Genomic DNA, 27,974 nt, shown 5'->3' with positions numbered 1-27,974 from the left:
CACAGACACACACTGCTTCGCGAGACGGGAAGAACCACTCACTCACTCACTCACTCACTCACTCACTCACACACACTCAGTGTAGAATCTACTAAACTGGACCCCATTCACCGCCAAACATGAGGATCAGGAATCCAACGCGTCTGTGGTGAGCTCGCTTGTTTTCTGATAATTTGAAGTCTTATTGCTCTATGACTGATGTGTTGAATTGGAATAATGAATATGAATGTTCATCATAGGCTGCGTCAATTATATCTATCTCTCTATATTTCTTTCTTTAAATACATGTATAGCCTACCGCACACACACGCAAACGCACACACAGCCCAGTGAGGAGACAGCAGGGCATCACACACACACACACACGCACGCGCACACACACACACACACACACACACACACACACACACACACACACACACACACACACACACACACACACACAGTTCGAGTTCGGTTTTGTTTCTGCAGAAGTGTGCGCGGGGTTGCCCGCGAATGTGATTTTCGTAAAATGAATCCGGGGAAATCATGAATATTAATGAGGGGATAGCCGGAGATAATCCAATCACGTTGCTTAAATCTCTGATCCAATCCAAAAAGGCCAAAATCCGTCACGTGACTGCAGCTGTTGGCTCGATCTCATTACGTTGACAAATGTATGTTTAGTGTTGGAGCTGCTAAATTATTTTAGTCTATGCTATTTCTGATGACATGTTCAAGCTAACCACAGTTATGAATGGTTTCTTCACAGCATAATGGACAACACCGTATAAGATTTGAATGATTTTATAGATAAGTTTACGACTACAAACATGAAATGGCCACTTTGCCATTTCCGTTTAAGCCAAAACAGACCAAAGGTTTACCTGGGTAAATTAGAACATGTAGGCGTGGCTTATTTACCGCTCCGCCCACTCCCAGTATTACTCTTTGTTTACCTGTGTTCTGCAGATGCTTCATGAACCACATCCAGAACGCAATCCCGTTTACCTTGTGTCCCTGTTAGAATAAACCACGTGTTGAACATCTACCACTCTCTGAGTCATACCTAGCACGAGACCAACATACCACAGAGGATTAAAATAGTTTTACATCAATGCTAAAGGCCTGTTCAGCTCATGCTCAAACAAAAGAGCAAACAAATTAATCAATATTCCTCTTTTATAGAAATATCCAAGATTACAATGGCCTAGCTCCACATTTCGTCTTGATTGTAGGCCTAACGTAAATGATCTTTTACATTACAGCTGTTTTGTGAATCAGAATTGGCTTTAATTTGCCTCCCTTTGAAAAAGGGAGGCAAATGTATAGCGTGAGTCATCCTGAACCCATTAAAGAGTCTTTACGCATTAAATATCGCGAAGGCGAAGTTGACATACATTTTCATCGAAGTAAACGCGAAGCGGCAGAGCGGCTGTAGACAAGTATGAATGAAGGCACGAAGACGTAGCTCTGGCTGGCCCGCGAGTTTGACTGACAGGCCGCCTGTCCAATCCTAGCGCTGGAGGCGGGACTACGAAAAGCACATTCGCTCCCCGCCCACCTAGAGGGCGCCAGTGGGTCTTTATTTCTCTCCCCTCACACTGAGCTGTGTGGTTCCAGGTCCCCCGACCGGCTGCCCTCCGTCCTGCTGCTGGAGCTGATAGGTGAGCAGAGAGGTCCCGCCCCCAGATGGGCGTTGCTCTCCGTAGCAGAGGACCCGCCCCTAGACGAGCGTGGCCCTCTGTAGCGGAGGACCCTCCCCCAGACTCCCAGACGGGCGTGGCCCTCAGGACCCCGCCCCCAGATGGGCGTGGCTCTGCATACCGGAGGCCCCGCCCCCAGGTGGGCGTGGCCCTCCGTGGCGGAGGCCCCCGGTGAGTACCCAGACCTCCTCTCTAAGCCCCTCCCCCTCTGCCCGCAGTCTCCTGGGTGCGGGCCGGAGCCCCGCCCCACCCCACCCACGTGGTGGTGTGTGCGGTGGGGGGTCGCGTCCTGCTCCCCTGCAGCGGGAAGGAGGGCGGGACCCACGTGGAGTGGAGGAGCCGCACGCCGCTGGAGACGGTCTACGAGAGGTGGGGCGAGCGTGTGTGGGCGGCGCCCGAGTTCGAGGGGCGGCTGGCCATGGCCGCCGGGGCGCTGGAGGCGGGGGACTGCTCCCTGGAGCTGCGGGACGCCCAGCTGCTGGACGGCGGCGAGTACGACTCCTACGGGCTGCAGGGCGACGGCCGGCTGGTCCGCCGGGTCCCGCTGCACAGCGTGCGGCTCAGCGTGCACGGTGAGGCCACAGGGCAAAGGTCAGCGGCGGCTGAGGCCGTTTCCAGGGAGATGGAGGAGGGACTTAAATAGAGCTGGGCCCGGTTTCTTAGAGCCTTCTTAACGCTGCGTCATTCGTAACCTCTACTCTTCAGTTCTCCCTTAACATCTCGCGTGTTTCCCGAAACGTTCCTTGCTACCTGGGGCGTAGGAATGAGTTTAACATTGGGGGGGGACACATATCGGAAACCTAACAGATCCGGTATAATTTTTAGGTGGGACAAATGCGCCTGTCTCCGATATTGGAGGGGACACGTCCCCTCCGTCCCCCCCGGTTCCTACGCCCTTGCTTGCTACGAATCTCTTTCGTACGTCGTTTGTTGGTAAGGTCGGTCTGAAGCGCTCGTACCTTCTTAGCTCTACCGGAGTGATGGTTCAGCCCATAGCACTGTACTGTAAGCTTTAGAAATCCCTGTCACGCACGGAACTGCCAGATTGCAGTGTTGTGTTTCACCAATGGTTTTAAGTCAGGTGTTTTAACAGTTAACAGTTTTAACTGGCGTAGCAGGATAGACATGCAGGATAGCAGGATAGGCCAAGTTGTTTAATTGTTCATTCCAAGTTCGCATCCTTAGCCAATTGAGGCCAAATGAAACGGCATGTTGAATTAAGGATGTTGTCTTGGTGCTTCTTTATTTTTGGCCGTGGGTACAGCAGGCGAGGTCAGCCTGCTGTACCCACACTTCCAATAATTTCACTCGCATCCAATAATTTCAAAAACTCGCACCTTCAAAGGATTATTGTATTTATTTTACATTTCAAAAATAAACAAAACTGTCTTCTAAATTAAGGAAACGAATAAAACATTATAAGCAACGAGTGAACTTAATAAGCCGTTGAAAGACTTTTTTCAACCACCGCCTCTTTCCCTTGACATTTAGTTTTCACCTGACAAACACACACCGGCATGGGCGCGATTCGAAAGCCCGCACACAGACAGGTAAGATAAAGCAAGGCAGTCGCAGCATAAACAGTATTATATAATGAATAGCCTCATTTGAAAGGCTGCGACAGATGTAATTAAGGATGTGATTGCCTCAATCTCCTCCGCTGTTTCTATATTTTCTATATATTTTTTAAATCAGTGTAGGCTATGCTATGTTCGCCTTTGGTTAAATAAATGTTTAGACCAACTAGAAGGATTTCGAGCAATGTTTTATTCGCAAAGACTGTCATGCATCTGCTTATGAAATGGAAACTCGATCTCTGAGCAATCGATTTCAGCACGTTCTTTCCGGACAGGGCCGTTTACGAACGACGTAAGGAATGTTTCCTAAGAAGGCTCCTAAGAGACCATTCGGGAACCACGGCTATAGAGGTAAACAACTTTGATAAGTCTAAACGTAGCGAGTCTTTGTCGCGCGCTAGAGAGAAGGTTATCGGGAAACCGGCCCCGATCAGTAGACAAAGGGAAAGTGAAACCACAAAGTGAAGGTGGAACCACAAAGTGAAGGTGGAACCACAAAGTGAAGGTGGAACCACAAAGTGAAAGTGGAACCACAAAGTGAAAGTGGAACCACAAAGTGAAAGTGGAACCACAAAGTGAAGGTGGAACCACAAAGTGAAAGTGGAACCACAAAGTGAAGGTGGAACCACAAAGTGAAGGTGAAACCACAAAGTGAAAGTGGAACCACAAAGTGAAGGTGAAACCACAAAGTGAAGGTGGAACCACAAAGTGAAGGTGAAACCACAAAGTGAAAGTGGAACCACAAAGTGAAGGTGGAACCACAAAGTGAAGGTGAAACCACAAAGTGAAGGTGAAGGGAGACTAGGAGGGGAAGACCAGGAGGGGAAGACCAGGAGACAAGGAGGGGGAGACCAGGGGACCAGGAGACCAGGAGACCAGGAGACCAGGAGACCAGGGGACCAGGAGGGGGAGACCAGGGGACCAGGAGGGGGAGACCAGGGGACCAGGAGGGGGAGACCAGGAGACCAGGGGACAAGGAGACCAGGGGACTGACCCTGTGCTCCTCTCCCAGACCATAAGCTCCAGAGGGCGGTGAGCGCTGGAGAAGACCTGACCCTGGAGCTCATCACCCCCCACGCCCAGAGGGTGGTGTTCCAGGAGAGGTGAGCCCCCTGCTCCCCCACCGGGGTCAGCAGCACCAAGCCTTCACCTTAGGGGGACTATGGTGGTCTGGGGTCAGCGGAGGTCTGACCCTCATGTCCCCGTCCGGCCTGTGTCCCCAGGAACGGCTCCAGCTGGGGTCTGCTGTGGCAGAGAGGGGGGCCGGAGTCCCCCCGGCTGAGGAGGGTCCCGGGCCGGGAGGAGCTGGTGCTGACCCGCCCCACCCCCGAGGACCAGGGCTTCTACAAGGTCCTGGACGGGCACGGGCTGGCCGTCAGCACCCTGCTGCTCAGCTTGCGAGGTAAGGGGGCGGGCGCCACGGCACACTTACGTTCACCTGGACCCTGCATAGCATGGTGCAGCGTCTTACCCTGGCTGTCTGCGGTGTGTACGGGGAATGGGTTAACCTAGTGATGGTTAGTGTTAGGTTCTATGAACACCCTCACTGGGCCCACAGCGCTATAGTGCTGTTCCTCCTCCTCCTGACTAATGGACTTATCGTAAGACGCTTTGGATAAAAGCGACTGATGAACGTTCTGAATGTAAATGTAAACAATGAGATGCATTGCGTTAGCACTACAACATGATGAGGTTGTGATGCCTGTCTGTCTGCTCACCTGTCTCTCTCTCTGCTCACCTGCCTCTCTACTCACCTGTCTGTCTGTCTGCTCACCTGTCTGTCTGCTCACCTGTCTCTCTGCTCACCTGTCTGCCTGTCTGCTCACCTGTCTCTCTGCTCACCTGTCTGTCTGCTCTCCTGTCTCTCTGCTCACCTGTCTGTCTGTCTGCTCACCTGTCTCTCTGCTCACCTGTCTGTCTGCTCTCCTGTCCCTCTGCTCACCTGTCTCTCTGCTCACCTGTCTGTCTGTCCGTCAGAGTCTCTCCTGGCGCCAGAGGCCAAACAGGACTATAAGGAACACAACTCTCCTGTCGGCAGCACAGGTGAGTTCCACACAATACCGCACATACACAACACGTACACAGATACACAACACACACACACATAGATACACAGAACCTACACAACACATGCTCACAGACACACTTTATACATAAAGTTATTCTAACATCACCAATATTTCGCCACCACTTCTTTTAATGAACGCGAAATGCAGTGGATTAACAATTAAACTATATAAATAAATATATATATATATATGTATATACACAACTATATGAATACAACATATCAGGATTAAATCCCTCTCTCTCTCTCTCTCCCAGCTGTCGGGCCTCGCCCGCCCGGCTTTATCCTTCTCTCTCTGCTCCTGTGGCCGTGTGCGTTGGCCTCCGGGCTGATTCGGTCCTGAGATGGACTGCTGTGTAGTTTGATCTTACATCCATCTTACACAGTCAGCTGCTCACCCATAACATTGTGTTGGTAGGGGTACATGTACTTTTTAAATGACCATAGCTTATTCAATTTTCAACCAATTTCCAAACGGTTTGGTTTGTTATAAACGTCAGAGATGTAGTTATGACACTGAATACTTATGAATAATTATGTTGGGTTCTAAAAAAATAGAATGTTCTAAAATAGGTACATGATTATAACCACGTTAGTAACGTTTGTGAGAAACCAAACCGTTTGTAAATCCGTCAAGATTACAGCGAGATGAGTATTAGCGTTTGTGCAGATCACTGACCACAGATTCCACCAGAAAGCTTGCCTGTGGTAAGATTGCTGCCTGTGATGACTTTCTAGACGCCGCCGTAACACATCTAGTGTTCTATATATATCTATGGTTTGAACCGTGTGTAGCCATCTACTGACCACAGCCGTGTGACTAAACGAGGTTGTGTTGCAGTTTCACTGTATATTCTTAACAATGTCTTTGTACAACAGCTGAAGGGGTTCAGCCTCACTAAGCTGTTGTTACCGTCTCAATAAATGTCAAATGAATACATTTTCTTTATTATGAGGGTTCTCTCCAAAACAAACAGAATTGAATGCCTAGAAAAGCACTTTATACAGTAAATGCACTTTACTATCATTATTACTTGTCTGTTGATTGAATTTGGTATCAATAAAAATGAATAAATATTGAATGAATCATTAGAATGTGAACTTATTTTAATTGTGAAATAAAAGAGGATCCTTCAAGGTCAAGTCTTTATTAATCTCTCAGCCTCTGAGGTCAGAGGTCAGAGGTCAGACACTGATCAGCATCAGGACCAGAACACACTGATCTGCATCAGGACCAGAACACACTGATCAGCATCAGGACCAGAACACACTGATCTGCATCACGACCAGAACACACTGATCTGCATCAGGACCAGAACACACTGATCAGCATCAGGACCAGAACACACTGATCAGCATCAGGACCAGAACACACTGATCTGCATCAGGACCAGAACACACTGATCTGCATCAGGACCAGAACACACTGATCAGCATCGGGAGCGAGTGGTGCTCTGCCAACAAGAAGCCACCCGACGCTAGCATGACAGGAAGTGGACCACCTCGGTGAGGTGGCATTGAGCAGAAACCAGGGGAGGGACTTCTGATGAAAACCACTAATGGAGTGCGGGGAAGTTGGGCTGTGTGTGTGTGTGTGTGTGTGTGTGTGTGTGTGTGTGCGCCTTAGAATTTGGGCTGTGTTGATTAGTTTTTGTTTGTGTAGTTGGAATGTGCGCGTGTGTTTGCTAGAAGTTGGTCTGTGTGTGTGTGTGTGTGTTAGAAGTTGGTCTGTGTGTGTGTGTGTGCGCGTGTTAGAAGTTGGGCTGTGTGTGTGTTTGTGTGCGTGTGTGCGTATTAGAAGTTGGGCTATGTGTGTGTGTGTGTGTGTTAGAAGTTGGGCTTTGTGTGTGTGTGTGTGTGTGTGTGTGTGTGTGTGTGTGTTAGAAGTTGGGCTATGTGTGTGTGTGTGTGTGTGTGTGTGTTAGAAGTTGGGCTATGTGTGTGTGTGTGTGTGTGTGTGTGTGTTAGAAGTTGGGCTATGTGTGTGTGTGTGTGTTAGAAGTTGGGCTATGTGTGTGTGTGTGTGTTAGAAGTTGGGCTATGTGTGTGTGTGTGTGTTAGAAGTTGGGCTATGTGTGTGTGTGTGTGTTAGAAGTTGGGCTATGTGTGTGTGTGTGTGTTAGAAGTTGGGCTTGTGTTTCTTCACCTCCACCATGAGGTGGTGGAGGTTAATGAGCTCCGAGCGAGCCGCAAGGCTCCGGAAGGTCGGCTGGTTGAGGACCTTATGGAAGCCATGGTAGTACTGGATCAGCTGGGTCAGAGCGCCCTGTTTCACATACATATACACACACACACACACACACACACACACACACACACACACACACACACACACACAGTGTAGGAATGGGATATAAAGACAGATAAGTCACTTACAGCCTGTTTACCCCCTGTTGTCAGCCTGTTTACCCCTGTGGTCAGCCTGTTTACCCCTGTGGTCAGCCTGTTTACCCCTGTGGTCAGCCTGTTTACTCCCTGTTGTCAGCCTGTTTACCCCCTGTTGTCAGTCTGTTTACCCCCTGTTGTCAGCCTGTTTACCCCCTGGTCCTTTACAGCCTGTAAACCCCTGTGGTCAGCCTGTATACCCCCTGTTGTCAGCCTGTTTACCCCTGTGGTCAGTCTGTTTACCCCCTGGTCCTTTACAGCCTGTTTAACCCCTATTGTCAGCCTGTTTACCCCTGTGGTCAGTCTGTTTACCCTTGTTGTCAGCCTGTTTACCCCCTGTTGTCAGCCTGTTTACCCCTGTGATCATCCTGTTTACCCTCTGGTCCTTTACAGCCTGTTTACCCCCTGTGGTAAGCCTGTTTACCCCCTGGTTCCTTACAGCCTGTTTACCGCCTGTGGTCAGCCTGTTTACCCCCTGTGGTAAGCCTGTTTACCCCCTGGTGGTGGGTCATTGGGACCCTCGTGACCCCTGACCTCTGACCTGGATGATGCTGGTGCCGTTCTTGAAGTTGGTGAACGACCTCATGACCTCCTGGCTCATGGCCTCCACAGAGTGCTTCCAGGAGCTGGAGAAACCCCGCACCAGCTGACTGATACGGGCTGGGGGAGGGGGGGGGGGGGGAGAGAGAGAGAGAGAGAGAGAGAGAGAGAGAGAGAGACGAGAGAGACAGAGACAGAGACAGAGACACAGAGAGAGAGAGAGAGAAAGAGAGAGAGAGAGAGAGAGACAGAGAGAGAGACGAGAGAGACAGAGACAGAGACAGAGACACAGAGAGAGAGAGAGAGAAAGAGAGAGAGAGAGAGAGAGAGAGAGAGAGAGAGACGAGAGAGACAGAGACAGAGACAGAGAGAGAGAGAGAGAGACGAGAGAGACAGAGACACAGAGAGAGAGAGAGAGAGAGAGAGACGAGAGAGAGAGTACAGGACGCACAGTATCAGGTGTATTACGGTAACACAGTATCAGGTGTATCACGGTAACGCAGTATCAGGTGTATCACGGTAACGCAGTATCAGGTGTATCACGGTAACGCAGTATCAGGTGTATCACGGTAACACCGTATCAGGTGTATCACGGTAACGCAGTATCAGGTGTATCACGGTAACACCGTATCAGGTGTATCACGGTAACACCGTATCAGGTGTATCACGGTAACGCAGTATCAGGTGTATCACGGTAACGCAGTATCAGGTGTATCACGGTAACACCGTATCAGGTGTATTACGGTAACACCGTATCAGGTGTATTACGGTAAGGTCCTCACCTTCGTCGTTCTTCAGCCGCTCAAGCTGGCCTCTCTCCATCAGCACCTCCGCCTCCTTCACGAAGGAGATCATCCCCCCGAAGGGAGGAGACAGCAGCTCCTCGATGAACTCCTGCAGAGAGGAGAGAGGAGCAGAGAGGAGAGAGGAGCAGGGAGGAGAGAGGAGCAGGGAGGAGGAGAGAGGAGCAGAAAGGTGGAGAGAGGAGCAGGGAGGAGAGAGGAGAGAGGAGCAGAGGAGAGAGGAGCAGGGAGGAGAGAGGAGCAGGGAGGAGAGAGGAGAAGGGAGGATATAGGAGCAGGGAGGAGAGAGGAGCAGAGGTCAGTGGCGCTCTAAGGAGCAGGAGGAGCCAGTGGATGGATGAGGACTACATTTCCCAGGGTGCCCCTGGTGTACCTGAGTCCTGGCCAGCAGCAGCTGCTGGAAGCCTTCCACCTCCTTACTGTCGTCTGCTGCCCTCTCCTGGAAGGAGGACACACACACACACTGTCAGCAGACACACACACACACAGACACTGTCAGCAGACACACACACACACACACACACACTGTCAGCAGACACACACACACATACATACACACACACTGTCAGACAAACACACACACACACTGTCAGCAGACATACTCAACCTCTCTTGCACTCATACACACACAAATTTTAATTCTTTAATTGAATCCACCAATCACATTACAAGAGTCCCCCCCCCCCCCCCCCCCCCCCCGTAGAGCGCCAGTTCCTAAACTAAAGCAGTGGGCACAGTAGCGGCCATGTTTGTAGTTCCTAAACTACAGCAGGGGCAGCGGCGGCCATGTTTGTAGTTCCTAAACTAAAACAGGGGGCAGCTACGGCCATGTTTGTAGTTGCGGTCTCACCATGAGGACGCTGAGCATCATGTCGTAGTTGTTGATGAGGAAGATGAGCTGGTCTCTCCTGGAGGGAAACTCCGCCGCCATCTTCAGCACAAAGTTCTCCACCTCCACCTGACGCAGCACAGACCCTGGTCACATGACCGCCGTGCATCATGGGAAAGGACCACGTCCTGCTCCGCAGCACCGATCGGGTTCCAGAGCAACTGACCCCCTCTGAGGGAAGCTCAGAGTAACATTCATATACCATATTTTCCGCACTATAAGGCGCACTTAAAAGCCGGTAATTTTCTCAAAAAACGACAGTGCGCCTTATAATCCGGAGAGCCTTATATATGGATCAATTGGTTAATTGGTTGATCCATACTGGTTGTAAACGGCGCTCTGTCAAAATGTTTCAGTATGAAAAACCAATAAAAACAATTTAATAATAATAATAAAATGTTTCACTACGACTACGATAAAGCCACACCGCTTGCAGCATTACGGCTATCGTAGTCAGTGCACACAGCATTTTACTGCGCTTACTCACGGAAGGTCACACTATACGATCACAGAGCCAGGAAATCGGGCGGAAGACTGGCCACACTACAAGATTCGAGGGTGCGATGCTCTACTTTGTATCATTCACGTTTGCAAGATATTAAAAAATCTAAGGTTTGGAACTGCGTAATTGTGTTTTACTTTTTTGTCATAAAGGTTCCAGTTTTATATCTGCTAAATGCAGCAACTCGTCCTCACAGTTGCGTTGCGCGTGACGAGCTATACAATTAGCACAGCTCCATCTAGTGGATGCATAACGCATCCCCAGTCAAACGTTTGACTGCAGTATCTTCTATGCTATGCGCTTTATAATCCGGTGCGCCCTATTTATGAAAAAAGTTCTAAAATAGGTCATTCATTGAAGCTGCGCCTTATAATCCGGTGCGCGTTATAGTGCGGGAAATACGGTAATATAACGTGATCAACAGGAACCTCCTCCACTAGAGGCCAGACTGACCTCAACTAGAGACCAGACTGACCTGCTCTAGAGGGCAGAGTGACCTCCATTAGAGGCCAGACTGACCTCCACTAGAGGCCAGAGTGACCTCCACTAGAGGCCAGACTGACCACCTCTAGAGGCCAGTCTGGCCTCCACTAGAGGGCAGACTGACCTCCTCTAGAGGCCAGAGTGACCTCCATTAGAGGCCAGACTGACCTCCACTAGAGGCCAGAGTGACCTCCACTAGAGGCCAGACTGACCTCCTCTAGAGGCCAGAGTGACCTCCATTAGAGGCCAGACTGACCTCCACTAGAGGCCAGACTGACCTCCTCTAGAGGCCAGAGTGACCTCCATTAGAGGCCAGACTGACCTCCATTAGAGGCCAGAGTGACCTCCACTAGAGGCCAGACTGACCTCCACTAGAGGCCAGACTGACCTCCACTAGAGGCCAGACTGGCCTCCACTAGAGGGCAGGCTGACCTCCTCTAGTGGAGGTCACTCTGGCCTCTAATGGAGGTCACTACCATTTTCATTATAGATATGAAGCCGTGAGAAGGACCATGTTAATGTATGCTGTACTGTAATATAGTGTAAATGAGCTCTTAGCCTACTTCACTAGATGTGGACCCTGTTGATTAAACACATCATTGAACACAACCACGTGTGTGCGTGTGTGTGTGTGTGTGTGTGTGTTTGTGTGTGTGTGCGCGCCACCTGCAGCTGGGCCAGCAGGGTGTGTGTGCGTTCGTTGGGGAAGGTCTGGTTGATGCTGACAATGGCGGAGGAGAACTCTGCATAGCGACGGGTGATCTGGGGAGAACACACACATTGTTACACACACAGTATCTCACCGGCCCGCCCCCACTTCTGCAGAAACGAAACCGAACTCTCTCTCTTTTTCTTTCTCTGTGTGTGTGTCTGTGGGTGTGTGTGTCTGTGTGTGTGTATCTGTGTCCATATGTGTCTGTGTCTGTGTGTGTGTATCTGGGTGTGTGTATCTGTGTCCGTGTGTGTGTGTATCTGTGTCCGCCCGCCCGCCCGCCTGTGTGTGTCTACGTAATGGGGTCTGGTTGTGTGTGTGTGTGTGTGTGTGTGTGTGTGTGTGTGTGTGTGTGTGTGTGTGTGTGTGTGTGTGTGTGTGTGTGTGGGTCTGCTCCTACGTAGTGGGGTCTGGTGTCCAGCACTCCCAGTTTCTGAGGGTCAGTGTTCCTGATGCTGTGGATGTTCATCTCCAGGATCAACTCGAAGCGCGGCCACAGCAGCTCCAGAACCGCCTCCCAGTACCTACAGACACACCACTGTTACCAGCACCGCCTCCCAGTACCTACAGACACAACACTGTTACCAGCACCGCCTCCCAGTACCTACAGACACACCACTGTTACCAGTACAGTACACCAGTACCTACAGACACACCACTGGGACCAGTACAGTACACCAGTACCTAGAGACACACCACTGGGACCAGTACTGCACACCAGTACCTAGAGACACACCACTGGGACCAGTACTGTACACCAGTACCTAGAGACACAGCACTGGGACCAGTACAGTACACCAGTACCTACAGACACACCACTGGGACCAGTACAGTACACCAGTACCTACAGACACACCACTGGGACCAGTACAGTACACCAGTACCTAGAGACACACCACTGGGACCAGTACAGTACACCAGTACCTAGAGACACACCACTGGGACCAGTACAATACACCAGTACCTAGAGAGACAGCACTGGGACCAGTACAGTACATCAGTACCTAGAGACACAGCACTGGGACCAGTACAATACACCAGTACCTAGAGACACACCACTGGGACCAGTACAGTACACCAGTACCTACAGACACACCACTGTTACCAGCACCGCCTCCCAGTACCTACAGACACAGCACTGGGTCCAGTACAGTACACCAGTACCTAGAGACACACCACTGGGACCAGTACAGTACACCAGTACCTAGAGACACAGCACTGGGACCAGTACAGTACACCAGTACCTAGAGACACAGCACTGGGACCAGTACTGTACACTAGTACCTAGAGACACACCACTGGGACCAGTACAGTACACCAGTACCTAGAGACACAGCACTGGGACCAGTACAGTACACCAGTACCTAGAGACACACCACTGGGACCAGTACTGTACACCAGTACCTAGAGACACAGCACTGGGACCAGTACAGTACACCAGTACCTAGAGACACAGCACTGGGACCAGTACAATACACCAGTACCTAGAGACACACCACTGGGACCAGTACAGTACTCCAGTACCTAGAGACACAGCACTGGGACCAGTAGGAGACACCAGTACCTAGAGACACAGCACTGGGACCAGTAGGAGACACCAGTACCTAGAGACACAGCACTGGGACCAGTAGTTTGACACCAGTACTGATACCATTACTCTAGAGAGGTGGGGAAGCCGGGCTCAGATGTCCAGTAGCTGGAGGAAGACGTCTTAACGGAGAGTGGGAATAAGGGTAATAATGTTATTATAACGTGTCCGGGTATGAAGGGCAGGGTGTTGCCATCCTGCTAGGTGTTGTCTGAAGTGTACGACTGGATCAAGCCTTTGAGAACAACAACAACAACAACAACAAGGCAGCTGATGACGATAACAAAGAGATTCTTTATGATAATAGTATGGTACTAATGACAGGCTGTGATGGGTGGGACTTGACCTTATGATGACGGTAAACACCGGCCATGTCAATCATCCAAACAGCATTTGATCTGGAAACGGGGAGATCAGAATACCTCTCACAGGCCCCTCCTCCAGCGGTTAACTTTAACTTTGATAGAACAATGTGTTGGGTGTGCAGAGGAAGAGGGATTAGTGATCATTGACTCACGCGCTATTGTATGTGACAATGAGTTGGTTCTATAAACTATCATCTGACGCTCATAGCAGGTGTACTGGTTATACTGGGACAGGAGGTGGAGGGGAGGTGTACTGGTTATACTGGGACAGGAGGTGGAGGGGAGGTGTACTGGTTATACTGGGACAGGAGGTGGAGGGGAGGTGTACTGGGTGTACTGGTTGTACTGGGTGTACTGGGTGTACTGGGTGTACTGGTTGTACTGGGGGTACTGGGGGTACTGGGTGTACTGGGGGTACTGGTTGTACTGGGTGTACTGGGGGTACTGGGTGTACTGGGGGTACTGGGGGTACTGGGTGTACTGGGGGTACTGGTTGTACTGGGTGTACTGGGTGTACTGGGTGTACTGGGTGTACTGGTTGTACTGGGTGTACTGGGTGTACTGGGTGTACTGGTTGTACTGGGGGTACTGGGGGTACTGGTTGTACTGGGTGTACTGGGTGTACTGGGTGTACTGGTTGTACTGGGTGTACTGGGGGTACTGGGTGTACTGGGTGTACTGGGTGTACTGGGTGTACTGGGTGTACTGGGGGTACTGGGGGTACTGGGTGTACTGGGGGTACTGGTTGTACTGGGTGTACTGGGGGTACTGGGTGTACTGGGTGTACTGGTTGTACTGGTTGTACTGGGGGTACTGACTTGTCCAGCGCGGGCAGCCCCCTCTTGGCGGTGATGGCGCGGTAGCGGAGGAGGATGTGGATGCAAAGGAACACGGCGATGCTGTCGAAGCAGTCCGCCACGTAGCTGCTCATGCTCTTCTGCAGGAGGAGACAAGGGAGGAGACAAGGTGAGGAGACAAGGTGAGGAGACAAGGTGAGGAGACAAGGTGAGGAGACACGATGAGGAGACACGGTGAGGAGACACGGTGAGGAGACACGGTGAGGAGACACGGTGAGGAGACAAGGTGAGGAGACAAGGTGAGTAGACACGGTGAGGAGACAAGGTGAGGAGAAACGGGGAGGAGACACGGTGAGGAGACACGGTGAGGAGACAAGGTGAGGAGACACGGTGAGGAGACAAGGTGAGGAGACACGGTGAGGAGACACGGTGAGGAGACAAGGTGAGGAGAAACGGTGGGGAGACACGTGAGGAGAGAAGGTGAGGAGACAAGGTGAGGAGACACGGTGAGGCCAGGAGAGAGGCCAGAGGCCAGGAGAGAGACCAGGAGAGAGTCCAGAGGCCAGGAGAGAGACCAGGAGAGAGTCCAGAGGCCAGGAGAGAGACCAGGAGAGAGTCCAGAGGCCATGAGAGAGACCAGGAGAGAGACCAGAGGCCAGGAGAGAGACCAGGAGAGAGGCCAGGAGAGAGGCAGGAGAGAGGCCAGAGGCCAGGAGAGGCAGGAGAGAGACCAGGAGAGAGGCAGGAGAGAGGCAGGAGAGAGGCCAGGGGCCAGGAGAGGCAGGAGAGAGACCAGGAGAGAGGCCAGGGGAGAGGCAGGAGAGAGACCAGGAGAGAGGCCAGGGGCCAGGAGAGAGACCAGGAGAGAGGCCAGAGGCCAGGAGAGGCAGGAGAGAGACCAGGAGAGAGGCCAGGGGCCAGGAGAGGCAGGAGAGAGGCCAGGAGAGAGGCCAGGAGAGAGGCCAGGAGAGGCAGGAGAGAGGCCAGGAGAGAGGCCAGAGGCCAGGAGAGAGGCCAGAGGCCAGGAGAGGCAGGAGAGAGACCAGGAGAGAGGCCAGAGGCCAGGAGAGGCAGGAGAGAGGCCAGGACGTGGGACCCACCAGCAGCATGCTGAGGGTCTTCCCCATGATGCTGTTGAAGAGGTCCAGGCCTGAGTTCCCCGTGACCATGAAGAAGTCTGAGATGAAGAGGAACTCGCGGCAGCCGTTGTCCAGAAGGGCGTAGTGCTGGCTCCGGAACAGAGACTCATAGGGGTACTGGGAACAGAACAGAGACTCATAAGGGACTGGGAACAGACCAGTTCACAGACCACCCTATCGCCTCTACATCTTGGGTGCATTCTATGCCTCTTTGTGTTTCCCCTCCCATGTACCAGGCTGTGTCGATGTGCGTCCTCTTCCTGTTCTATATCCATATTGTCATTGTTATCTGATCCTGTGTGTGACTGCAATTGACTATGTATGTGCTTTTAGTGTGTGTGTGTGTGTGTGTGTGTGTGTGTGTGTGTGTGTGTGTGTGTGTTGGATCACCCGGATCAGTCCGTCTGCCGGGGCGTGTGTGTCTATGTGTCTGCTTTGTCTTGCGGTAGGAGGGGAGAGAGCTGTGGCACGCAAGATCGCCAGCACCAAACTACTTTGATCACGTTGATTGATCGTGTGTGTGTGTCTGTGAGAGAGAGAGAGAGAAAGAGAGAGAGAGAGAGAGAGAGAGAGAGAGAGAGAGAGAGAGAGAGAGAGAGAGAGAGTGTGAGTGAGTGAGTGAGTGAGTGAGTGAGTGAGTGAGTGAGTGAGTGAGTGAGTGAGTGAGTGAGTGAGTGAGTGAGTGAGAGAGAGAGAGAGAGCGTACCCGGCTGTCCCCCCTCTGGGCGGTGTGGGGGATAAGGATGGGCCCCTCCAGCTCGGCGGGGCTCAGCAGCGCCCCCCGCTGGCCCAGCGTGAAGATGGTGTTCCTGCTCTTCAGAGACGGCTTGGAGAAGAAACTTAGAGAGGACGTCAAGGAGACACACCACAGAGTAGCCTTAAACCAGAGTCACACCACGGTGTAGCCTTAAACCAGAGTCACACCACAGTGTAGCCTTAAACCAGAGTCACACCACGGTGTAGCCTTAAACCAGAGTCACACCACGGTGTAGCCTTAAACCAGAGTCACACCACGGTGTAGCCTTAAACCAGAGTCACACCACGGTGTAGCCTTAAACCAGAGTCACACCACGGTGTAGCCTTAAACCAGAGTCACACCACGGTGTAGCCTTAAACCAGAGTCACACCACGGTGTAGCCTTAAACCAGAGTCACACCACGGTATAGCCTTAAACCAGAGTCACACCACGGTGTAGCCTTAAACCAGAGTCACACCACGGTGTAGCCTTAAACCAGAGTCACACCACGGTGTAGCCTTAAACCAGAGTCACACCACGGTGTAGCCTTAAACCAGAGTCACACCACGGTGTAGCCTTAAACCAGAGTCACACCACGGTGTAGCCTTAAACCAGAGTCACACCACGGTGTAGCCTTAAACCAGAGTCACACCACGGTGTAGCCTTAAACCAGAGTCACACCACGGTGTAGCCTTAAACCAGAGTCACACCACGGTGTAGCCTTAAACCAGAGTCACACCACAGTATAGCCTTAAACCAGAGTCACACCACGGTATAGCCTTAAACCAGAGTCACACCACGGTATAGCCTTAAACCAGAGTCACACCACGGTATAGCCTTAAACCAGAGTCACACCACAGTGCAGCCTTAAACCAGAGTCACACCACGGTATAGCCTTAAACCAGAGTCACACCACAGTATAGCCTTAAACCAGAGTCACACCACGGTATAGCCTTAAACCAGAGTCACACCACGGTGTAGCCTTAAACCAGAGTCACACCACGGTATAGCCTTAAACCAGAGTCACACCACGGTGTAGCCTTAAACCAGAGTCACACCACGGTGTAGCCTTAAACCAGAGTCACACCACGGTGTAGCCTTAAACCAGAGTCACACCACGGTATAGCCTTAAACCAGAGTCACACCACAGTATAGCCTTAAACCAGAGTCACACCACAGTATAGCCTTAAACCAGAGTCACACCACGGTATAGCCTTAAACCAGAGTCACACCACATCACAGTATAGCCTTAAACCAGAGTCACACCACAGTATAGCCTTAAAGGGTAATTCTGGTGTAAAATGTATTTGGGATATGTTTTGTATGATAACGAGTTGAAACGCTCGATAAGTAGATTGGCGAACACAGAGATTGTGACATCCGTCAGCAACACGCAAACTCTGTGTTCGCCAATCTACTTATCGAGTCTTAAAGACAAGATGGGGTCGACGGGTGATCTACTGATGGTATTGTGTGTATAAAATGTCCTTTTTAATAAACAATCTGTACATTTACAAAGTCCTCAATGCCTCGTTTTATATGGTAAGACGCTTAATATACTACCAAAGAAGTGTCAGGCTACTTTTAGCCTTTTAAGTGGTTTAAAATAGCGATTTGGTTTTGACCATAACCAGTGCCCCCATTGTTCCAAGGTTATAGAGTTTTGATAGAATCGGCTAAAAACAGCCAACTGAAGAAAGCGTCTATATGCGGTTTTTGTGCTCCAAAACGAACATTTCAACTCGTTATCATACAAAACATATCCCAAATCCATTTTACACCGGAATTACCCTTTAAACCACAGTCACACCACAGTATAGCCTTAAACCAGAGTCACACCACACCACAGTATAGCCTTAAACCAGAGTCACACCACAGTATAGCCTTAAACCAGTCACACCACACCACAGTATAGCCTTAAACCAGTCACACCACACCACAGTATAGCATTAAACCAGTCACACCACACCACAGTATAGCCTTAAACCAGAGTCACACCACACCACAGTATAGCCTTAAACCAGAGTCACACTGAGTCACAGTATAGCCTTAAACCAGAGTCACACCACATCACAGTATAGCCTTAAACCAGAGTCACACCACATCACAGTATAGCCTTAAACCAGAGTCACACCACACCACAGTATAGCCTTAAACCAGAGTCACACCACACCACAGTATAGCCTTAAACCAGAGTCACACCACATCACAGTATAGCATTAAACCAGAGTCACACCATATCACACACAGACACTAATTCAGGATATCTTTCTTGGCGGTGTCCTCCACACCCATCAGGTCGTCTTTGTCTGCTACTTCCTCATACTGTAAGAACACACAGACACACAGGTTCAATGCCAGGTCTAATGCCCTGCTGGGGGGCCCCGGCTTGAGTGACAGACATGAGGGGGGTGCTCTGACCTGCACTTTGAGCAGCCTTCCACTGTAGGACTTGAAGTAGCTGTAGTAGATCTTGCTCATGGTGTCCACATACTCGTCTCTGATCTCCTTGGCAACCGTCCTCTCATTGGCCAGCAGGAACTGGTAGAAGAACCTGCAGCAAAGGGGGGGGGGCGTGGCGGTATTAAGGTAAGAACGCCTTCCATCATGGAGCCAAACGCTAATTACTATAATAACAAGGACATGAGGATGACAGCGCGTGTGTCAGCAGGGTGTTTGGGACCCGGCCCGGGGCCAATTAATGTCATGATGACAGAATGGTTTTAATGATAATGATTGGCAGGAGCTCATTATGAACAGGGCGACCTCGTCTGGGAATGGATCCACTGTGACGCCAGATTCCTGAACAGAGGAAGACGGGCAGCTCGCGGAAGAGAGACCTGTCGCTAGAGAGCCAATCACAGCAGAGGGGGGTGGGTCCTACCTGTGATTCAGTAGGGGGGGTCCTGTCTGTGTTTCAGTAGGGGGGGTCCTGTCTGTGTTTCAGTAGGGGGGGTCCTACCTGTACTTGAGCAGGGTGTTCTGGGGGATCTGGTAGTTGGTCATGGGCTTCCTGAAGGAGTAGATCTTCTGGAGGATGAACTCTCGGATCTTAGACACGGCCTGCAGACAACATAACACAATAAAACACAACACAATCTAACGTGTGTGTGTGTGTGTGTGTGTGTGTGTGTGTGTGTGTGTGTGTGTGTGTGTGTGTGTGTGTGTGTGTGTGTGTGTGTGTGTGTGTGTGTGTGTGTGTGTGTGTGTGTGTGTGTGTGTGTGTGTGTGTGTGTGTGTGTACCTTGATCTTCAGCCGGTCCACTATGTCCTGGATGTCGTTGCAGGCCAGCGTCTCCCTGAAGCTCAGCTCCTTGGTGAAGTTGATCTTGTTGTTGAGCTCATGGAGCTGCTCCAGGAACTCCTGGTCTGTGACCGGGCTGTCCAGCACCGTGCTGCACACACAGGGACACACACACACACACACACACACACACACACACGAACACACACACACTCTGTGAGTGTATCTCAACACACTGTAACCTTAGAGCAGTGCAAACTATAACCATCACAGTTTTTGTACACGTATTTGGTTCACCTATATTAACAAAATATGTGCACAAAACCCATGCAAATATCTGTGTGCGGCCTACCCCCGAATACCAACCATTTAGGGGTACTGCTGGGTCTTAACGATACCCCTAAACAGCAGACCCAGCTCAACCGTAGATTGACCCTGGTGTGGGGAGGCCGCTGTCGTTTCCTTCAGCACCAGAGGCGTCATCAACGGGCCCGGTTCAACTGACTCTGTACGCAATTGGCCGCTTGCCGTCTCTTCCCTGTCATCGCTCTGTTAAACCAGCCAATAGCGTGCCGGGGGGGGGGGGAAGCCAGCATGGTGATTGGCTCCCGCAAAAACGAATCGGAAGCAGAAAGAAATGTATTGCTCTTCTTCAGACCCTTCGGCAGGGCGATTTCAAACCGCCAGCCGAACGGGCGGGGCCGCCCAGACTCCACCCAGAGGCTCCACCCAGAGGCTCCACCCAGAGGCTCCACCCAGAGCCTCCACCCAGCGCCTCCACCCAGAGGCTCCACCCAGAGGCTCCACCCAGAGGCTCCACCCAGGGGCTCCACCCAGCGCCTCCACCCAGAGGCTCCACCCAGAGGCTCCACCCAGAGGCTCCACCCAGAGCCTCCACCCAGAGGCTCCACCCAGAGGCTCCACCCAGAGGCTCTGGGTGGAGGCTCCACCCAGAGCCTCCACCCAGCGCCTCCACCCAGAGGCTCCACCCAGAGGCTCCACCCAGAGGCTCCACCCAGAGGCTCTGGGTGGAGGCTCCACCCAGAGCCTCCACCCAGAGCCTCCACCCAGCGCCTCCACCCAGAGGCTCCACCTACGAGATCATGGCGGCGGGCACCACCAGCTCGTCCACCAGCTGGCTGAGGTGGCTGCGGACCGCCTGCCGGTTCTTCAGACGCACGTTCATGCTGACGGACTGCTGCTGCAGCGTCTGGATCTCACTGCTGATGGACGACAGGTCGCTCTGGAAGCCGCTCAGCATGCCCTCCATCCTCTGGGGGGGGGGAGGGAGGGAGGGAGAGGGAGGGAGGGAGGGGGGAAGGGGGTAGGAGAGGGAGGGGAGGAGGGAGGGGAACAGGGGGGAGAGAGGAGGGAGACGGGGGAAGGGAAGTGAGAGCGCAGTGGTAGAAAGAAGGGAGGGAGAGAGAGAGGAGTAAGTGGTTATAGAGGAGGTGCAGACCACACCCAGTGGGGGGCGGAGCCCTCCGACACTGATATGGAGGTTAATATATCCGGTCCACATTTCTCCTTTTCCTTCAAGAGGTATTTGGTGGATGTGAAGTAAACACGGGCATGTAGTGACACCTGTCACATTTAGACAGCTGACACAACACGCCCGTGCCAACATGTCAGCCCGTCAGCGCGTCCTGTGGCTGATGGCTGGCGGGGCTCGGGTTCCAGGCTGGGGGGCGGGGCCTAGGGGGCGGGGCTCGGGTTCCAGGCTGGGGGGCGGGGCCTGGGGGGCGGGCCGAGACCACTCACCTCCAGGATGGAGTCGCAGGCGGTGATCTGGTTGTGCAGCAGAGCGATGTTCTGGCTCTCCTTGATGTCTGAGGGCGGCTCAGGAGATCTACTACACACGGTATCAAGATACTACTACTAGCCAGGAGGGAGTATTAATATACAGAAATACAATACTACTAGGCAGGAGGGAGTATTAATATACAGAAATACAATACTACTAGGCAGGAGGGAGTATTAATATACAGAAATACAATACTACTAGCCAGGAGGGAGTATAAATATACAGAAATACAATACTACTAGGCAGGAGGGAGTATTAATATACAGAAATACAATACTACTAGCCAGGAGGGAGTATAAATATACAGAAATACAATACTACTAGGCAGGAGGGAGTATTAATATACAGAAATACAATACTACTAGGCAGGAGGGAGTATTAATATACAGAAATACAATACTACTAGGCAGGAGGGAGTATTAATATACAGAAATACAATACTACTAACCAGGAGGGAGTATTAATATACAGAAATATAATACTACTACCCAGGGAGTGAGTGAGTGAGTGAGTGGGTGGTTAGTGAGTGAGTGGTTAGTGAGTGAGTGAGTGAGTGGTTAGTGAGTGGGTGGTTAGTGAGTGAGTGGTTAGTGAGGGAGTGGTTAGTGAGGGAGTGGTTAGTGAGTGAGTGGTTAGTGAGTGAGTGGTTAGTGAGTGAGTGGTTAGTGAGTGAGTGGTTAGTGAGGGAGTGGTTAGTGAGGGAGTGGTTAGTGAGTGAGTGAGTGGTTAGTGAGTGAGTGGTTAGTGAGTGAGTGAGTGGTTGGTGATGGGGTGGTTAGTGAGTGAGTGGTTAGTGAGGGAGTGGTTAGTGAGTGAGTGGTTAGTGAGGGAGTGGTTAGTGAGTGAGTGGTTAGTGAGTGAGTGAGTGGTTAGTGAGGGGGTGGTTAGTGAGTGAGTGGTTAGTGAGGGAGTGGTTAGTGAGGGAGTGGTTAGTGAGTGAGTGAGTGGTTAGTGAGTGAGTGGTTAGTGAGGGAGTGGTTAGTGAGTGAGTGAGTGGTTAGTGAGGGAGTGGTTAGTGAGGGGGTGGTTAGTGAGTGAGTGGTTAGTGAGGGAGTGGTTAGTGAGTGAGTGAGTGGTTGGTGATGGGGTGGTTAGTGAGTGGTTGGTGATGGGGTGGTTAGTGAGTGGTTAGTGAGTGGTTAGTGAGTGGTTGGTGATGGGGTGGTTAGTGAGTGGTGAGTGAGTGAGTGAGTGGTTGGTGATGGGGTGGTTAGTGAGTGGTTAGTGAGTGAGTGAGTGGTTGGTGATGGGGTGGTTAGTGAGTGGTTAGTGAGTGAGTGAGTGGTTGGTGATGGGGTGGTTAGTGAGTGGTTAGTGAGGGTTAGGGAGGGGGGCCAGCTGACCGCTGTGTGAGGATACAGTCTTTGATGGAGGCCTGCTCTATCCTCTGCAGCTCCGTCTCCACCTGCTTGGAGTAGTGCCTCAGATCCACCCCCTGCACACACACACACACACACACACACACACACACACACACACACACACACACCACTCAGTTTTGCCCGTGTTGGTCTCCTAGAGTTCCAGTATATGGGTGGGGGTCCCGGGAGGGGGGGGGTCTCACCGTTCTCAGGGCCTCCTTCACCAGGTCGTCCTCCAGGTTGGCCTGGATGTGAACTGGAAGAGACGAGGAGATGAGACCTGGATACATAGTCCCGCCCCCTCATTAGACCTGGATACATAGTCCCGCCCCCTCATTAGACCTGGATACATAGTCCCGCCCCCTCATTAGACCTGGATACATAGTCCCGCCCCCTCATTAGACCTGGATACATAGTCCCGCCCCCTCATTAGACCTGGATACATAGTCCCGCCACCTCATTAGACCTGGATACAAAGTCCCACCCCCTCATTGGACCTGGATACATATTCCCGCCCCCTCATTAGATCTTGATACATAGTCCCTCCCCCTAATTAGATCTTGATAAATAGTCCCGCCCCCACATTAGATCTTGATACTAGGGATGGGTCAGAATATTCGATTATTCATTCCCGATAGTCAAAGTCGATTTTTAGGGTCAAAGTCGATTTTTAACATTTGGACCATTTATTCCCATTCAAGTAAACAAGAATTAACGGACAGAACTTATGTTGGACAGGTGTCCAACGGCAATATCCCGCTTATACCTAATCAATTGCCATAGAAAATAAATTAAGACCATTCATTTATAGGGGGATTATTTGTTTATCAACACGGCCGATGCGCGAGCAGAATGATCGCAAAAAGAAAATTTGCTTGACCGGTTGCCATGGTTATCTCTGTGTGGTTAATTTGCTCTTGCGGTGTTAATAGCAATGTTGTCAGCTTACTGTTACATTAAACTGTAATCAGAAAACGTGGTTACATGCTATAGACCGTAGAGGATCTGTGGTATAAAGGCTGGGACGAAATTCAAATTATGAATATGTACACTTTATGTTGAAAGTATAAACCGTCGCGATTCCCATTGAAACGAATGGCGCGGTGATTATTCTTCAAAAACGAGAGCTGGTAAATAGTGAAAAATGAATAAAACTGTAATCAGACAACGCTATGACCCTGGCTCTGACCCTAGAGTATCTGTGGTATACAGGCTGGGACAGATTTCGAATTATAAATATATGCACTTTATGTTGAAAGTATAGACCGTTGCGATTCAGCCTTTATATCTCAGATATTGTAGGGTCTATAGAATATAACTGCGTTTTCGGATTACAGTTTAATGCATTTTTCACAATTTACCACCTCTCTTTTTGAAAGCTGAAAAGACAATTTGACTGGAACTACTTAGCAGGTAGCAATTTTTTTGCGTTTAAGATACTGTGATTTCTTGCCGACGATCCATGGCTGCCTTTGTGAATGTCGGCACACATCGAATAATCGATTATTCGTTCATACCACCCACCGATTGTTGGACCATGAAAAATTGGAGTTATTCACATCCCTACTTGATACATAGTCCCACCCCCTCATTAGACCTGAATACATAGTCCCGCCCCTCATTAGATCTTGATACATAGACCCGCCCCTTCATTGATGCATCGTAAGACCCAGCATCTGTCCACAATATCAACGCCCGAAGAATTGAAGGAAGGGTAGTAGCACGGGGCAATTATGAGTCTATTCAAAAATGATGAAGTCTCTATATGTTATCTCAGTGAGGGGGGGGGGGGGGGGGGGGCAGAGTGAAGCCCCTTCAGGACCCCAGACCGGTCCACCTGTCTCTAGAGGGGGGGGGGCAGAGTGACTTACTGTCCACCTCGTCCAGGATGAACTCGTCCGTGGTCAGGTCCAGCTCCCCCAGCTGGAGGGGAGCCATGTCTCCATCCAGCTTCTAAACACACACACACACACACACACACACACACGCACACACACACACACACACACGCACACACACACACACGCGTTAAATCAATCCATCAAACAAAAATGACACAGAAACGCGCTTGCATTGTATAAATCAAGAGTGCAACCGTAATAATAATATATATAATATACAGAGGTGTCAAGTAACCAAGTATAAATACTTTGTTACCTTACTTAAGTAGAAATTTTGGGTATCTATACTTTACTTTCTACTACTTACTATTTAAAAATGGCCTTGTTACTCCAATTTAATTTCGGCTTGTTTTCATTCCGGCGTCATCTTAAACACAAAAAAAAACCTAGCCAGATAATTTGCGCTATCGGATAGAGTGAATTTGATTGTGGTTGGATGAGAATAGAAACATATACCATTCTGACACCCTATTGGTTTAGACGTGATCCATCGCACGTGCACATGACCAGAGACGGTCTACATTCTCTGACATGACACAAATCGCGCCACATTCCAGCTAGGAAAGAGCAGATGTGGTCACGGTGAGGACCATGACGTGAGGAATCGGATTGTAACAAGAAAAGAAGCCTGTCATTTAACTGTTCCAGAGTGTAAATGTAAGTGTGAGTTTGAATATGTTAGGCCCATGGCTTGCGTGTTGTGCATGCATGGTGACGATAAAGGGACTATGTTCACACAATGTGGGCTGCAAACCAGCGACCGCACTAAGCCCCAGCCCACGCCAACCCCCACACAACCAGCGCTCCCACGGAGAATGTGTGTGTGTGTGCGAGCACTACAGCCTAAACTGTGGCACTATGCTGGCCTGCTAGTGTGTATGTGTGTGTGTGTGTGCGTGTCAGTTGCTGTACATACAGGATTGAGTGCAAAGTGTTTGTTAAATCTAGTTATAATGTATACTGTACTGTATATAGACAACCATACAAGGGTAATTGTTACTAAGCCTGCCCTAGGTAAACCAATTTTCTTGTCCAGTTTTGTTATCTTACTTCCGTTGCCCTCAAAAATTCCTGCAGCTTAGCTTGGATACGTACATTTACATTCCCAATAAAGGCTTTTGATAACATGCCTCTGAAGTTTGACTTTTTGCACCATTACAATTCTTACAGGGAACTAGTCATCATATCTTCCGCTCCATGAAACACATGTTAATGCTCAGTAGTACACATATATGGTTATTTAATATATTTGCATTGTACTAATATGAATTCATTTTCAATGGCGATAAATGTGTCTGAAACAGGTGCATCGTAATTTTTTCAACATTAAAATTATAGTCATTAAATGTTTTTTGGGGGAAGTGGGGCAGAGCGCTATAGCAGTGTGGTGTGTGTGTGTGTCACTAATTCACGGATGGGATAAATGCAGAGACCAAATTCCTTGTATGTGTGAGCATACTTGGCCAAAAAGCTGATTCCAGTTGTAATTCTATAGGACCCTGTTGCGCGGCCTAAGCTTTTTTCCATAATGGCTTTTTTTCCCCCTTACATTACTTTAAGTAGTTTTGAAACCAGTACTTTTATACTTTTACTTAAGTAAAAAGCTTGAGTTGATACTTCAACTTCTACAGAAGTCTTTTCAAACCCTAGTATCTATACTTCTACTTGAGTAATGAATGTGAATACTTTTGAAACCTCTGATCAGAGACGTGCGGTGAGGTCCGTGGCTGGTGAGGCACTGACTTTTCAGAGTCAGATTTACAAATATATGAACCCAATTGCAATAGTACCGGCCTTGAATCATTATCTTCCGTGTTTGCTGTCAGAAATGTTTTTTTAAATAAACAAACTGATGTAGTGCACTTTACTGCTTAAAAGAAGTTAACGGAAGCATCCTGTAAACACTGGGGGCTCACGCATACGCCCCCTTACATTTACATTTACATTTAGGGCATTTAGCAGACGCTTTTATCCAAAGCGACTTACAATAAGTGCATTTGTTACAAAAAGTACATTTGTCATAAGAAGTGAAACAATATATCGCTGTCGGTACAGTAAAGATGTTCATAGAACCAAGTGCAAGCATTACAATCGCTAGGCTAACCCATTCCCTGTGGAAAGCAATGATAGCAGCTACTGTAGATGCTACACAATTAAGTACCTTGAATAAGTGCAATGTACAAGTGCCAGGACGTACAACATTCAATGGTGGCTGTGCATTGGTTTCTATGCAGAGTCGAGGTGAACTCTGAACAGGTGAGTTTTGAGTTTTTTGCGGAAGCTGGTGCCTCCCCTTCAGTGAGGCAGAGGTACGGGCTGCCTCATTTCATACTTTTTCAGCGCGGTTTTATGTCAGATCAGCATATTTAGTCTTGCTGCAAGACTAAATATGTTATACACATACATCAAATACATTAACTATTTTAAGTAAAGTGCGATCATACAATAAAAGTGTCTACAAACATTGCATTGGTGACAAAGGTGAAAAAGCAATATACATATATATATATATATATATATATATAGGTAGGAAGCTAGGAGCTAGGGAAGCCTGTGGTTTTAAGGAGCTAGGGTCTAAATAGGGTCTATACTATTTCAAGAGGGAGTTCCACATCTAGAAACATCCCGCCACCAAGGGACTACATGTTAAACTAAACCTTTCAGTTGAGCTTCGATCTAAACCATCTGCACTGTCCTGTGTTTGAGGCTGAACTGTGTCTCTGTGGTGGTGGCGTGTCCCGTTGTCCGCTGGGTGTTTTCTGCTGTGTCCGTGCTATAAAGACCTCCGGTCTGCTGCCTCAGGCTCTCACGTTACACATTAAAACAGATGTGGTATGACCTGACAGAGACACGGGTGAGACCTGACAGAGACACCAGTGACCTGACAGAGTCACCGGTGACCTGACAGAGACACCGGTGAGACCTGACAGGGACGACAGAGACACCGGTCAGACCTGACAGGGACACCGGTGAGACCTGACATGGACACCGGTGAGACCTGACAGGGACACCGGTGAGACCTGACAGGGACACCGGTGAAGACAGCAGGGCCCTCACTAGACCACAACACTCCGAAGACTCATTCACTCATTCACATTCACCGTTCAGCCTTCCAACACCAGCCGGTCCCTGCGCTCCTAACTCTTACCTCGTCGGGTAGGTAGGCCAGGGCGTCCTCCGTCATCTTCACGGCTGTGTCTGCGTCGGCCACAACACAGTCCGCCATGGCTGCCAGACGACGTAGGGAATAAACAAACTCCAGTGCTTCCTCCTCAGCGCTTCCGTCACTGGTACCTCTGGTTCCGGATGACAAGAGTCTGATCAAGATACACACGGCGCGGGATTAAAATTAATAAAAGAACAAGATCAATTTATTTTACACATGCTATAATATA

The 27,974-nt window shown here is 50.1% G+C and overlaps 2 protein-coding genes across 2 annotated transcripts; one reads left to right on the top strand and one right to left on the bottom strand.

The window, feature by feature from the left end:
- Positions 1–9: 9 nt before the first annotated feature.
- On the top strand, positions 10–7,028 carry igldcp (Ig-like domain-containing protein). Its single transcript, XM_079749564.1, has 7 exons — positions 10–148; positions 1,603–1,646; positions 1,904–2,257; positions 4,275–4,365; positions 4,486–4,664; positions 5,240–5,305; positions 5,588–7,028. Exons 1-7 carry the CDS (start codon positions 120–122, stop codon positions 5,671–5,673), a joined length of 849 nt encoding a protein of 282 aa, XP_079605690.1. The 5' UTR covers positions 10–119; the 3' UTR covers positions 5,674–7,028.
- A 189-nt stretch (positions 7,029–7,217) lies between these two features.
- vps52 (VPS52 subunit of GARP complex) lies at positions 7,218–27,852 on the bottom strand. Its single transcript, XM_079749563.1, has 20 exons — positions 27,728–27,852; positions 24,550–24,631; positions 22,882–22,934; positions 22,677–22,752; positions 21,275–21,342; positions 20,611–20,786; positions 19,514–19,664; positions 19,232–19,332; positions 18,691–18,823; positions 18,537–18,594; positions 16,240–16,373; positions 15,495–15,650; positions 14,416–14,534; positions 12,045–12,168; positions 11,599–11,694; positions 9,909–10,016; positions 9,432–9,497; positions 9,038–9,149; positions 8,257–8,375; positions 7,218–7,596 (listed from the first exon to the last, which is right to left on the bottom strand). The coding sequence occupies exons 1-20, from the start codon at positions 27,803–27,805 to the stop codon at positions 7,450–7,452; spliced, it is 2,157 nt and encodes a 718-aa protein (XP_079605689.1). The 5' UTR covers positions 27,806–27,852; the 3' UTR covers positions 7,218–7,449.
- Between the last annotated feature and the right edge of the window lie 122 nt (positions 27,853–27,974).

The sequence above is a fragment of the Pollachius pollachius genome (assembly GCF_949987615.1).
Source record: "Pollachius pollachius genome assembly, chromosome: 13".
NCBI classification, from domain to species: domain Eukaryota; kingdom Metazoa; phylum Chordata; class Actinopteri; order Gadiformes; family Gadidae; genus Pollachius; species Pollachius pollachius.
Note: the sequence above shows the minus strand (reverse complement) of the source record. Positions and strands in the feature narration are given on the sequence as shown.